At 42.8% G+C, this 14,381-nt stretch overlaps 1 protein-coding gene across 4 annotated transcripts in view; it reads right to left on the reverse strand.

Annotated features, from left to right (window-relative positions):
* The window catches only part of map7d1b (MAP7 domain containing 1b), a 139,427-nt gene extending 126,476 nt beyond the window's left edge, over nt 1–12,951 (reverse strand). For 3 of the 4 annotated variants that reach the window (XM_060915366.1, XM_060915364.1, XM_060915365.1), the window contains exon 1: nt 12,557–12,950. In XM_060915366.1, the coding sequence (XP_060771349.1) occupies nt 12,557–12,614 (58 nt within the window). In that variant the 5' untranslated portion in view covers nt 12,615–12,950. Of the gene's footprint in view, nt 1–12,556 lie in introns of all 4 variants that reach the window. The other variant, XM_060915363.1, reaches the window with a different exon arrangement.
* Between the last annotated feature and the right edge of the window lie 1,430 nt (nt 12,952–14,381).

Here is a 14,381-nt window from a genome sequence, read left to right on the forward strand (position 1 = left end):
GATCAGTGGTACAGTGATCAGTGGTACGGTGATCAGTGGTACGGTGATCAGTGGTACAATGATCAGTGGTGCGGTGATCAGTGATACGGTGATCAGTGGTGCGGTGATCAGTGATACGGTGATCAGTGATACGGTGATCAGTGGTACGGTGATCAGTGGTACAGTGATCAGTGATACGGTGATCAGTGGTACAGTGATCAGTGATACGGTGATCAGTGGTACGGTGATCAGTGGTACGGTGATCAGTGATACGGTGATCAGTGGTACGGTGATCAGTGATACGGTGATCAGTGGTACAGTGATCAGTGATACGGTGATCAGTGGTACAGTGATCAGTGATACGGTGATCAGTGGTACGGTGATCAGTGATACGGTGATCAGTGGTACAGTGATCAGTGATACGGTGATCAGTGGTACGGTGATCAGTGATACGGTGATCAGTGGTACGGTGATCAGTGGTATGGTGATCAGTGGTACAGTGATCAGTGATACGGTGATCAGTGGTGCGGTGATCAGTGGTACAGTGATCAGTGGTACGGTGATCAGTGGTACGGTGATCAGTGGTACAGTGATCAGTGATACGGTGATCAGTGGTACAGTGATCAGTGATACGGTGATCAGTGGTACGGTGATCAGTGATACGGTGATCAGTGGTACAGTGATCAGTGATACGGTGATCAGTGGTACGGTGATCAGTGATATGGTGATCAGTGGTACGGTGATCAGTGGTACGGTGATCAGTGATACGGTGATCAGTGGTACAGTGATCAGTGATACGGTGATCAGTGGTACGGTGATCAGTGATACGGTGATCAGTGGTACGGTGATCAGTGGTACAGTGAGGTTTCCTGTAAGGAGATGTTTATGTAAGATTTATTGAAGGAGCCTCAAGTGTCAGTCTTTTTTTTTCTTATTACCTGAAGACAGAGATAAACGAGAGGGCGGTGACGGCGGAACGACGGTTTCTAGCTGCTGTTAAAGGAGTTGCGCTGTGAGGTGGACGGATGTTACATAAAATGTAATTATAAACGGCTAAAAATGACGATGAGGATAAACCCTGTACTCACCGGCAAACTGTGCTGGTATCAGTGGAATAAAACACTTCCGAAAAGAATTAACTCCAATCTCAATAGTCATGTTAAAGCCACATCATCATGATTACTTTCCTGTAACAGCATGAGAACGACTGATTTATTTCTGACTCAATATTTACTATATAGCTATAGTACAGAGACAGAGAGAGACTGACAGACAGACACAAAGTCAAAGAGAGAGACAGAGATTTGAGCAAGAGAGAGACAGACAGAGACACAGAAAGACAGAGAGACAGACAGAAAGAAAGAGGGGGGGCAGAGAGAGACAGACAGACAGAGTGCATGAGAGAAAGAGAGAGAGAGAGAGAGAGAGAGAGAGAGAGAGAGAGAGCACATAACAGTGCCAGAGACAGACAGACAGACAGACAGAGAGATAGATAAACAGACAGAGCACATGAGAGAGAGAGAGAGCATGAGCGTGCCAGAAACAGATAGACAGAGAGAGAGAGAGAGACAGAGAGAGACAGACAGAGAGAGCACATGAGAGTGCCAGAGAGAGACAGACAGAGAGAGAGAGGTTCTTTTCTTCCTGTTATTACAGATGAAAGGTGTCTCTTTGAACAAGTCCGGTCTTAGACGCGTCTCACAAACAGAAAGAGACATAAAGCCGCTGATGAAGGAGGACAGAACACAGTCACTGCTCTGCCTCTTTATCTAGCAGCGTAGATGATTAGACTGAGATGGTAATTACACACACACACACACACACACACACACACACCTGGATAAAGTCATGTTTCAGTGGAAATCCTCGGCTCGGGTTTCTTTCACAGCCCTCAGTCGTGTGTGAAACGTCCTGCTGGTCATTAGTAAGGAACTTGGGAAGTGCACATTCCTGGGAATCCTGGAATATTCCAAACGCATTTGTCCACCAGGAATTCAGCCCCTCTGCTTCCTCTGAAGCCACAAAAAACGCCAGTCCTCATTCTGCTTTCTCAAAAGGAAACCCTCTGAAGAACCGGCTGTGCTTTTGATCGAATCTCATTCATTTTTAAAGCAATCTGAATCAACAGGAAGTGAAGCGACAGTTACGTATGCAAATTTTGGAGTCAAGTTTAATATTATGCAAACGAGAAGCAAAGCGATTTGTCGACTCCCAGCAGGAGTGACAGACTGGTGTGTGTTTCTTTGTTTTCTCCAACTGTGGAACATTATTCATGCTTTTTGGTTCCACATATGTATTTGTTTCGACTTGAGTCACTGAGGCTGTAAGAAGTGTGTAATTTCCCCGAAACGCAACTCACTGACGATAAACAGCGTGAAGGGAAACGTTTCTCAGAGTGAAACAACACATTTGTGCTGTTTATTAGTTTGTGGGAAAAGGGGGGCAAAGATGGAGTCGGATCTAGAGTCTGACCTGCAGTTGGTAAGACAACACGACACGTCCAACGAGACCAGGACTAGCCAAGATCGAGTCAAGGCCGAGTCTTAAATGGCTCTCGAAACCAAATAACCATCAAATCCTTTTCGAGGCCGAGTCTTTAGTTGACTCTGAGTCAGCTTCATTCATTCCAGACGAAGGAATGACTTTTTGTCAAACTCTGTGCATGAGAAAAGAAACACATACGCTCTTCAAGCCCAAGACCACACTTTATGACACCAATGGCCCAGACTGAGACATGTCTCACGACAAATACTAAGAGACTGGAGTCACGTCATCCAGCACTACACCACCGGCTCGTCCGTTCGCCGAGGCAGAGACGAAGATCATTCAAACTCCGGCTCCGGCATGTATTTATTTAAACATAAGAGGTGACTTGAACGTCGAGTCCGGGGTTTGTTCTCCCGCTGACGAGCACAATGATAAACGGTTATCTTTTTTTGTCCTGCGTCTACAGTGTCCACTAAATCAGACGCAGGAAAAAGTCGCTGCACTGAAGAATACGAACAAAGATGAATTTCAAATCAATCTCAACAAGGACTAAACTAACAAGCTCAAGATCAGTTTTGATTTTATTTTTATTCTCTCATCATGGACCAACTATTGAATATTTAAGAATAAAATTTCTAATATTAGGCATGTAACGATATATCGTGTGATGATAAATCGCGATACAAATTTATGACGATTTGAATCAATGAAATAAAAATGAATCAGGCTGCATAATCTGTTAGTTTTCCCTCGCTGTAATTGCGCTGTTTAAACACAGAGGTTGCAATAACATACAATCACGGGAATGCATGTGACTTCACCGTAGGTGGAAGTCACGCAGCTCTAATGCAGTAAAAACACAAAAGAACAGATCTAAAATGTGAAAAAGAGCTGATATACAAATAGATTTCAGGCTTTCGTCTAAACCGGGGAACAGGGGCGCTGCGCCCTCTTACCGAAATGCCAATTGAACCCCAAGTCACACTTAGGCCATGCACTTGTATGCTACGGCACAACATGCAATCTTTCTCAAAACTATCTTTTCTCTGTGAAAACATCCCAGCAACACCACGCGACAATGTGTCTGATCATCAAATACGTTATAATTACTCCAAAAATATTCCAATCACAGTAGATACACCGCCAGACGGTGCAAAAACAATCCGAATTGGCGTTTTCCAGACCGAGGCGCCGTGTTGTTTAGTTGTTTACTTGTCGCGGCTGCTCTCGCGAGATTTGACATGGGTTACATACAAGGTCAGCTGACTTGTAGAGCGAGATTTCTCGACACTGAATGACCTTTCACCCACCGGCGCGGGAGCTTTTGACAGAAGTAATTCGCGAGTTGTTTTTGTTGACACTTGGGCATTTAGAGATGTCGTCCCGCGGCGCGAAACGGAAGAAAGCCGAAGACTGTCCGGGGCAGAAGAAGATTACTTTTCTTTTTCAATGCTGACAATTTGTTACAATTTCCCTGTCAGATGGCCTCAGAATGTCCCATTGGAGCCTCAATTTTTCAAAGGCTTCGCATGGCGGAGGGGGGGACGGACAACCGGCACCATCCCCCCCCCGCCATGGTGAGCGCCCTCATACTAAATTTTTCTAGAAAAAAAACCCTGGATTTAACAAGAAATCAGAGCGCTCTCTCTTTTTACAGACTGCGGAAAGATAAAGAAAAGAGAAGCAAATGGAGGAAGTACAAATGTTTAGAAAAGTTCATTAAGAAAAGGAATATTTGTTATTAACTTTACTCATTTTTAATAAAAGGAATATTTTAGTTACTAGGCAATTATATTTTACTCCAACCTTTGCAAATGTGGGCAAATAATTATGGCTGGTTATTACGAAAATGAAACAAAAGTTGTTTGTTATTTTAATTTACAGTCATGTGAAAAAGAAAGTACACCCTCTTTCAAGTCTCAAGAGTTTCAAGAGATCTCGAAATAACGGTTTTGTTTTCTCGAGATCTCAAATTAGTTGTGTTGTTTTCTCGAGATCCTGAATTAATTATGTCGTTATCTCGGAATAACGGTTTTGTTTTCTCGAGATCTCGAATTAGTTGTGTTGTTTTCTCAAGATCCTGAATTAATTATGTCGTTATCTCAGAATAACGGTTTTGTTTTCTCGAGATCTCGAAATAACAGTTTTGTTTTCTCGAGATCTCAAATAAGTTGTGTTGTTTTCTGAGATCCTGAATTAATTATGTTGTTATCTCAGAATAACAGTTTTGTTTTCTCGAGATCTCGAATTAGTTGTGTTGTTTTCTCGAGATCCTGAATTAATTATGTCGTTATCTCGGAATAACGGTTTTGTTTTCTCGAGATCTCGAATTAGTTGTGTTGTTTTCTCAAGATCCTGAATTAATTATGTCGTTATCTCGGAATAACGGTTTTGTTTTCTCGAGATCTCAAAATAACGGTTTTGTTTTCTCGAGATCTCAAATTAGTTGTGTTGTTTTCTGAGATCCTGAATTAATTATGTCGTTATCTGGGAATAATTGTTTTGTTTTCTTGAGATCTCGAATTAGTTGTGTTGTTTTCTCGAGATCCTGAATTAATTATGTCGTTATTTCGGAATAATTGTTTTGTTTTCTTGAGATCTCGAATTAGTTGTGTTGTGTTCTCGAGATCCTGAATTAATTATGTCGTTATCTCCGTATAACAAGGTGAATAAAAAAAAGGATTATATGAAGGGCCTCTCTCGGCTTCCGTAGTAATAAAATTTTCTTCAGTTCTTTTTTTTTTTTTTAAATGTCATGAATTGAATCGAATCGTGAATCAAATCATGAATCGAATCATGAATTTGGTGAATCGTTACATGCTGAATAATCTCATTAGGGCTGTGCTCACAGCTCGCGATACTCGATCATGCACGATACGATATCGTTTACTCACTTGAAAATCGAAAATCCCATATATGACATATTTCATGCATATCTCCCGGGTCTGTAGCAGGTTGTCATCAATTTTCACTTGATTTAAAGCATGTTTCATGCCAGAAATCGACGGAAATTCATGCTTGCAACCTGTTCCAACCAAAAACATTTTTATTTACAAATGGCGCTTCCAGTTACTCAGGGCATGCGCGCTAGAAATTAGGCGCTCTGCTTCAATGCGCTCTGCTACAGACGCCGCAAGCCGCTAATTACGTCCCCCATGTCTCCATGGCCTCGTCTCGAGACTCATTGATTGAATAATTTTGGCGCCAAACGTATTCGCGCCCTCTGCTTACAATACATTAAAGACATCGTTTAACTCGATATATCGCGATATATATGGTACGATATCGTGAGCAACTGATGGCAAACGAGCACAGCCCTAAATCTAATATGCATTCTTCGTGGAAAAAGTGTTGACGAAGCTGATGAAGATTCTCATCGAGTGCTTGGGCCACTAATATCAACAACAATAATCACAAGAAGACGACACACAATGCGCACTATACCACGATATCAAGCTACGGTAACACAGACGAAAATACTCATTAGCCATAAAATCCGCATGAATTAATCTTTCAAATGTGTTAAAAACTGCTCTTCTAACTCGACCGCATGCTTAGAGAGAGTTTCAGGTCATCCTGAGGTCTGTCATAATATTATAAAATCATCTCATCGCCATGATTTGACCTGATCGCGAGAGAATTAACAACGCGGCGAGACAGAAATATAGCGTCTGATCATGAAGAGTCATGCTGTGAGCGAATGTATAACACAGAGCAGTGTTATAAACAGTTATAAGCATGTAAGACATGCTTGCATTATTAAACGTAGGACGTGAAGCCGATCTCAGAATTTCAGGTTGAAGCATCTGACGTTGAAATATTTCGTTAACAAGCGCGGATGTACAGAAGCCGAGAGAGGCCCTTCATATAATCCTTTTTTTTATTCACCTTGTTATCCCGAGATAACAACATAATTAAATCAGGATCTCGAGAAAACAACACAACTAATTCGAGATCTCGAGAAAACAAAACCATTATTCCGAGATAATGACATAATTAATTCAGGATCTCGAGAAAACAACACAACTAATTCAAGATCTCGAGAAAACAAAACCGTTATTTCGAGATCTCGAGAAAACAAAACAATTATTCCGAGATAACGACATAATTAATTCAGGATCTCGAGAAAACAACACAACTAATTCGAGATCTCGAGAAAACAACACAACTAATCCGAGATCTCGAGAAAACAAAACAATTATTCCGAGATAACGACATAATTAATTCAGGATCTCGAGAAAACAACACAACTAATTCGAGATCTCGAGAAAACAACACAACTAATTCGAGATCTCGAGAAAACAAAACCGTTATTTCGAGATCTCGAGAAAACAAAACAATTATTCCGAGATAACGACATAATTAATTCAGGATCTCGAGAAAACAACACAACTAATTCGAGATCTCGAGAAAACAAAACAATTATTCCGAGATAACGACATAATTCAGGATCTCGAGAAAACAACACAACTAATTCGAGATCTCGAGAAAACAAAACAATTATTCCGAGATAACGACATAATTATAATTCAGGATCTCGAGAAAACAACACAACTAATTCGAGATCTCGAGAAAACAACACAACTAATTCGAGATAACGACATAATTATAATTCAGGCTCTCGAGAAAACAACACAACTAATTCGAGATCTCGAGAAAACAAAACCGTTATTTCGAGAGCTCGAGAAAACAAAACCATTATTCCGAGATAACGACATAATTAATTCAGGATCTCGAGAAAACAACACAACTAATTCGAGATCTCGAGAAAACAAAACCGTTATTTCAAGATCTCGAGAAAACAAAACTGTTATTTCGTGATCTCGAGTAAACAGCTGAGAAATGGTTCATTCAGATGCGCCAAGAGACTTGTGATATGCTGACTTTGGGGCTATTTCTCATTCTGTATAGACACAACTTTGGTCATTAGAATGTCTGGAATAATCGATCACCTAATAAGGCAATATTTTGATCAGGGGTTGACACAGGGAGAGATTGCATTAAGTCTTTTAATAAGGGATAATTTCAAAATTAGTCCGCGGCACCTCCGCAGAAGACTGGCCCGGCTTCGTCTCTACCGACGGAGATACAGTGATCCAGCTGAGATCACGGAATAATTGTTTTTTCTCGAGATCTCAAAATAACAGTTTTGTTTTCTTGAGATCTCGAATTAGTTGTGTTGTTTTCTCGAGATCCTGAATTAATTATGTCGTTATCTCGGGATAACAAGGTGAATAAAAAAAGATTATATGAAGGGCCTCTCTCGGCTCCCGTACGAATGAAATATAACGCACACAAAAAAAATCCAGTCATAAAACCATTTTGGGTGAGCAGGTCCGCTTTGGACAGAGTAATGGAGAAGGAATGTGTTTTAGTCCTCTGTGTGTGTGTGAGAGAGAGAAAGACACACACACACACACACACACACACACACCTATCCTTTACGTCTTCCCTCAGGCAGATCCTACGCATTAAAACACTCAGAGAGATCAAACACACCGATCATCACGCTCTCCTCTGGCAAACACACGCTTTTATCATATTCCCAGATATCCACCACATGGGTTCGGGTTCCTAGAAAATCTCAAAACATCTAAACGACGCCCTGACTGCAGCTGGAGCCACAACGCAGAGGTCGCGTCTGACGTTGAGTTGAACGATCATGTCTCCGGTGCGTAATTCAGAGATACGCAATGTCAGCATCCTTCACATTACAGTGTCATCCTGCTCCACGTGACCTCGGGTCACGTGCTTAAAGCCGACAGCGTCTGTCAGATCGCCCTGACTTCATCGTCAGAGTCGGAATTAATGACTCTTTCCCACCGGTTTCCCTCAGTCCTTTATTCGCACAACGTGGCAAAGACTGGAATAATAACAGACGATGAAGCATCGAGTGCTCGGCGTATATTCTGGAAAAACACACAGAACGTCTCTCACGTGGGAAATTAGAACACGTGACATTACAACGCCAACACAAAACATACACTTTTATCACGATACGAGGATTTAGTAAGCTCACTACTACTCTATTTGTTTATATGATGATGAAGCGCTCCATGTGGAGAGAATACAAGACGATCAGAAAAGTTACTGTTTGACTGCATGCTTTCTGTCAAGACTTCGAGAATTGGGCTCTTAATTATTATAATAATAATAATAATAATACATGGGGCCAAATTACTCAATTCTGATTGGTCAATCAAGGAGGGCTTTTTTTCCTTAACACGGGGCCGTATTTCTGAAACGCTACAGGCTCGTTCGTTGGAATGGGTAAAAAGCCAAACAACTCCAAAAGACTGACGAAACAAGAAGATATTCTGTGGAAATGCGGCCCTCGTGTCGTGTCATGATGAAAGACGCTTTAGAAACTGATTCAAACGTGCAAGATAGTCTCGCGCCCTGATTGGTTCAGAAAATGTGAATGACAAATGTTGTGAACTTGAATGGCTTCCGAAGTATGAATTTGGCCCGATATATTATAAACAAGTAATCGTATGGTTCCTCATAAAATTAAGGATCAATTTCACTCGTGATTTCGAAGTTTTGAAAATTGCCCGAGTCACAAAGCGACGAGGGCAATTTCAAAACTTTGAAATCACGAGTGAAATTGATCCTCAATTTTACTCGGCCCCATACGATTACCCATACTAATCATCATCATAAACAAACTGTAAAAGATATAAGAGGATCCATTCACCAATAATGAAGAAGAAGACGAAATAAACTGTAAAGGATATGAAAGATATGAGAGGATCTGTCCACCAACAATGAAGAAGAAGAAGAAGGAGGAGGAGGAGGATTGGGCTCTTGAAGAAGAAGAAGGAGGAGGAGGAGGATTGGGCTCTTGAAGAAGAAGAAGAAGAAGAAGAAGAAGAAGAAGAAGGAGGAGGAGGAGGAGGAGGATTGGGCTCTTGAAAAAGAAGAAGAAGAAGGAGGAGGAGGAGGAGGATTGGGCTCTTAAAGAAGAAGAAGAAGAAGGAGGAGGAGGAGGAGGAGGAGGAGGATTGGGCTCTTGAAGAAGAAGAAGAAGAAGGAGGAGGAGGAGGAGGATTGGGCTCTTGAAGAAGAAGAAGGAGGAGGAGGAGGAGGAGGAGGAGGATTGGGCTCTTGAAGAAGAAGAAGAAGAAGAAGAAGAAGAAGAAGAAGAAGGAGGAGGAGGATTGGGCTCTTGAAGAAGAAGAAGAGGAAGAAGAGGAAGAAGAAGGAGGAGGAGAATTGGGCTCTTGAAGAAGAAGAAGAAGGATTGGGCTCTAGAAGAAGAAGAAGAAGAAGAAGAAGAAGAAGAGGAGGAGGATTGGGCTCTTGAAGAAGAAGAAGAAGAAGAAGAAGAAGAAGAAGAAGAAGGAGGAGGAGGATTGGGCTCTTGAAGAAGAAGGAGGAGGAGGAGGAGGAGGAGGAGGAGGATTGGGCTCTTGAAGAAGAAGAAGAAGAAGAAGAAGAAGAAGAAGAAGGAGGAGGAGGAGGAGGAGGATTGGGCTCTTGAAGAAGAAGAAGAGGAAGAAGAGGAAGAAGAAGGAGGAGGAGAATTGGGCTCTTGAAGAAGAAGAAGAAGGATTGGGCTCTAGAAGAAGAAGAAGAAGAAGAAGAAGAAGAAGAAAAAGAGGAGGAGGAGGAGGATTGGGCTCTTGAAGAAGAAGAAGAAGAAGAAGAAGAAGAAGAAGAAGAAGGAGGATTGGGCTCTTGAAGAAGAAGAAGAAGAAGAAGAAGCAGCATGAGGAGGATTGGGCTCTTGAAGAAGGAGGACTGGGCTCTTGAAGAAGAAGAAGAAGAAGAAGAAGAAGAAGAAGAAGAAGAAGAAGAAGGAAGAGGAGGAGGACGATTGGGCTCTTGAAGAAGAAGAAGAAGAAGAAGAAGAAGAAGGAGGAGGAGGAGGAGGAGGAGAAGAGCTCCTACCACTTGAGGCTTGAGCCCCTAATCACAACATATTCATAAAAAGTACTATCTGTACATGACCGAGATCAGACGACACAAATCCAGTCTGATTTTATCGTGATTCTGTGGCGGCTGACTGATTTCCAGCGTCGGGCCCGAAGATGAACGTTGAGAACGACGAACAGGCCGCGTAACGCAACAGAACCGAAGAACAGCGATGTGGCGTCTGAGCCACCCCACAACACCCTGACGAAAGGTCTAGCACATCAGAATGTTTTATTTTTTCTCCTCCATGTTCCTCAATAGCCGTGATTGACAGTTTCTCGACCCTCCTCCCCGATGACACGTACGGACGTGAAGGATGATTGGTCGGAGTCAGACTTGTAGTGCTGCCAGTCTCCTGACCGAGACACGGCAAGAGCGACTGTCTGATCTGATATGATCAGAAACGAAAGACAAAAATATGGTGTAGTTTGAACGTGAACCAAGAGAGATACAGAGAGAGACAGAGAGAGAGAGAGAGACAGAGAGAGAGAGAGATACAGAGAGAGACAGAGAGAGAGACGCAGAGAGAGAGAGAGAGAGACGCAGAGAGAGAGAGAGATACAGAGAGGGAGACAGAGAGAGAGATACAGAGAGGGAGACAGAGAGAGAGATACAGCGAGAGAGACGCAGAGAGAGAGAGAGAGATACAGAGAGAGAGACACAGAGAGACAGCGAGACAGAGAGAGAGAGAGAGAGAGACACAGAGAGAGAGATACAGAGAGACAGAGAGAGAAAGAGAGAGAGAGAGACACAGCAGCTTGTTTATCCCAGCTGTAAAATACACACATTAATCTCTGGCCCACAATAACACTCAGTCCCAGGGTGTGTCCCAGACACCGAGAGCCCCGTTACTGTTATACCAGGACATAATGTTATATATCCATGCTGGAGGAAGCTCAGAGTCTAATCCAAGAGTCCAATCTCAGAGTCCGATCTCAGGCTGATCTAGGTTTGATCTTGGAGTCCAATCTCAGAGTTTGAATTCAGAGTCTGATCTAAGAATCTGATCTCAGAGTTTGAGCTTGGAGTCCGATCTCAATCTGATCTAAGTTTGATCTTGGAGTCCGATCTCAGAGTTTGAATTCAGAGTCTGATCTAAGAGTCTAAACTCACAGTCCGATCTCAGAGTCTGATCCAAGAGTCTGATCTCAGAGTTTGATCTCGGAGTCCGATCTCAGGCTGATCTAAGTTTGATCTCGGAGTCCGATCTCAGAGTTTGAATTCAGAGTCTGATCTCAGAGTTTGAGCTTGGAATCTGATCTAAGTTTGATCTCGGAGTCCGATCTCAGAGTTTGAATTCAGAGTCTGATCTAAGAGTCTAAACTCACAGTCCGATCTCAGAGTCTGATCCAAGAGTCTGATCTCAGAGTTTGATCTCAGAGTCCAATCTCAGGCTGATCTAAGTTTGATCTCGGAGTCCGATCTCAGAGTTTGAATTCAGAGTCTGATCTCAGAGTTTGAGCTCGGAATCTGATCTAAGTTTGATCTCGGAGTCTGATCTTAGAGTCCGATCTCAGAGTTTGAATTCAGAGTCTGATCTCAGAGTTTGAGCTCGGAATCTGATCTAAGTTTGATCTCAGAGTCCAATCTCAGAGTTTGAATTCAGAGTCTGATCTAAGAGTCTAAACTCACAGTCCGATCTCAGAGTCTGATCCAAGAGTCTGATCTCAGAGTTTGAGCTCAGAGTCCAATCTCAGGCTGATCTAAGTTTGATCTCGGAGTCCGATCTCAGAGTTTGAATTCAGAGTCTGATCTCAGAGTTTGAGCTCGGAATCTGATCTTAGAGTCCGATCTCAGAGTTTGAATTCAGAGTCTGATCTAAGAGTCTAAACTCACAGTCCGATCTCAGAGTCTGATCTCAGAGTTTGAGCTCGGAGTCCGATCTCAGGCTGATCTAAGTTTGATCTCGGAGTCCGATCTCAGAGTTTGAATTCAGAGTCTGATCTAAGAGTCTAAGCTCACAGTCCGATCTCAGTTTGATCTCATTATCTGATCCAAGAGTCTGATCTCAGAGTTTGAGCTCGGAGTCCAATCTAAGTTTGATCTCGGAGTCTGGATTCAGAGTCTGAGCTCACAGTCCGATCTCAGAGTTTGATCTCAGGATCTGATCCAAGAGTCTGAGCTCAGAGTCTGATCTAAGGTCTCCTGGAGCTCCCAGAAGTCTCTTTCTTACCTTTATCATTCAGAGTCAGTTTCTCCTCCAGGCTCGTCTCCAGATCTCTGTTCTCCATTTTCTCTGTGTGTGTGTGTGTGTGTGTGTGTGTGTGTGTGTGTGTGTGTTTAAGCTCTTTGCTCTTCCTCTGCACACTCCGTCATTCCATCAGTCCCAAAAAAAGGGAAAAGAAACCTCAGCCCCGAACAAAAGGCTTTTCCAGCCTTCCTACAAAATCTCAAACACACATTTATCACCGGATATTCTCACACCAAACCGTCCTGCTTCCGGAAATTAAAACCTGCTGTTGATATTTTATCAAATATACTGTAAAAATAAATAAAAATACAAAAGTAAGCCGGGAGAGAAGCGAGCCGGAGCGCCGTTACCCTGCCAACCCCGCCGCAGTGACACGGCTCCGAGGAACAGCCCAGCGCAGCCGGACTCTACCACTCACTCCGCAACACAGGGGGGACAGCACGGGCATAGAACACTCACAGCCCACACAAATCCCTCCGAGTCGCTCTCAAAAGCGTTTTGACATCCTTACAGTACAAGTTTAAATTCCTTTTGACGTTTCATGCTCTGTTTTTAAGCGAATAAAGAAAATTATAATTAAGGTTTTGAGAGTGTCCACCCGTACAGAGAGTCTTCTTCAGTGTCCCAGCAGCAGTGGAAGAAATTCTTCACTTGGGCAAAAATAGAAAGGACTTCATGTCATGATGTGATGTTTACAAGTGAAAGTCGGCTGAATCAGAAATCTTTCACAAAATCTACAAAATTTTGAAGTGAACTAATATTTTTATTTTATATTTAAGCATTTTTCCTTTGCCTGCCCCCCCCCCCACAAAAAAAGATTGTTCAGCCAATCACAAATTATTTCATGATAACTTCAGTGCATAAAGGGCAAAGGGCTCAAGCCTAATCTGATCTCCAATCCCTCACTGCATCACGAACCGTCATTCATCGGGATTACTTTGGGAAACCTTTAACAAGCTACAACCCCGATTCCAAAAAAGTTGGGACAAAGTACAAATTGTATGCTAAATAAAAACGGAATGCAATCATTTACAAATCTCAAAAACTGATATTGTATTCACAATAGAACATAGACAACATATCAAATGTCGAAAGTGAGACATTTTGAAATTTCATATTATATAAAATATTGGGGCGGCACGGTGGTGTAGTGGTTAGCGCTGTCGCCTCACAGCAAGAAGGTCCTGGGTTCGAGCCCCGGGGCCGGCGAGGGCCTTTCTGTGCGGAGTTTGCATGTTCTCCCCGTGTCCGCGTGGGTTTCCTCCGGGTGCTCCGGTTTCCCCCACAGTCCAAAGACATGCAGGTTAGGTTAACTGGTGACTCTAAATTGACCGTAGGTGTGAATGTGAGTGTGAATGGTTGTCTGTGTCTATGTGTCCAGCCCTGTGATGACCTGGCGACTTGTCCAGGGTGTACCCCGCCTTTCGCCCGTAGTCAGCTGGGATAGGCTCCAGCTTGCCTGCGACCCTGTAGAAGGATAAAGCGGCTAGAGATAATGAGATGAGATGCCAAATATTGGCTCATTTGAAATTTCATGACAGCAACACATCTCAAAAGTTGGAACAGAGGCAATAAGAGGCTGGAAAAGTTAAAGGTACAAAAAAGGAACAGCTGGAGGACCAAACTGCAACTCATTAGGTCAATTGGCAATAGGTCATTAACATGACTGGGTATAAAAAGAGCATCTTGGAGTGGCAGCTAGCCTGGGAAATCCCATGCTGCTTTGCACAATCGTTCCGATCTGAAAAGACAGCATGGAAACTATGGTCTAAAGGCTCGCCTGAGTTAGGGAGCCAATCAGAGAGTG

Source organism: Neoarius graeffei, chromosome 2 (assembly GCF_027579695.1).
Source record: "Neoarius graeffei isolate fNeoGra1 chromosome 2, fNeoGra1.pri, whole genome shotgun sequence".
NCBI lineage: Eukaryota > Metazoa > Chordata > Actinopteri > Siluriformes > Ariidae > Neoarius > Neoarius graeffei.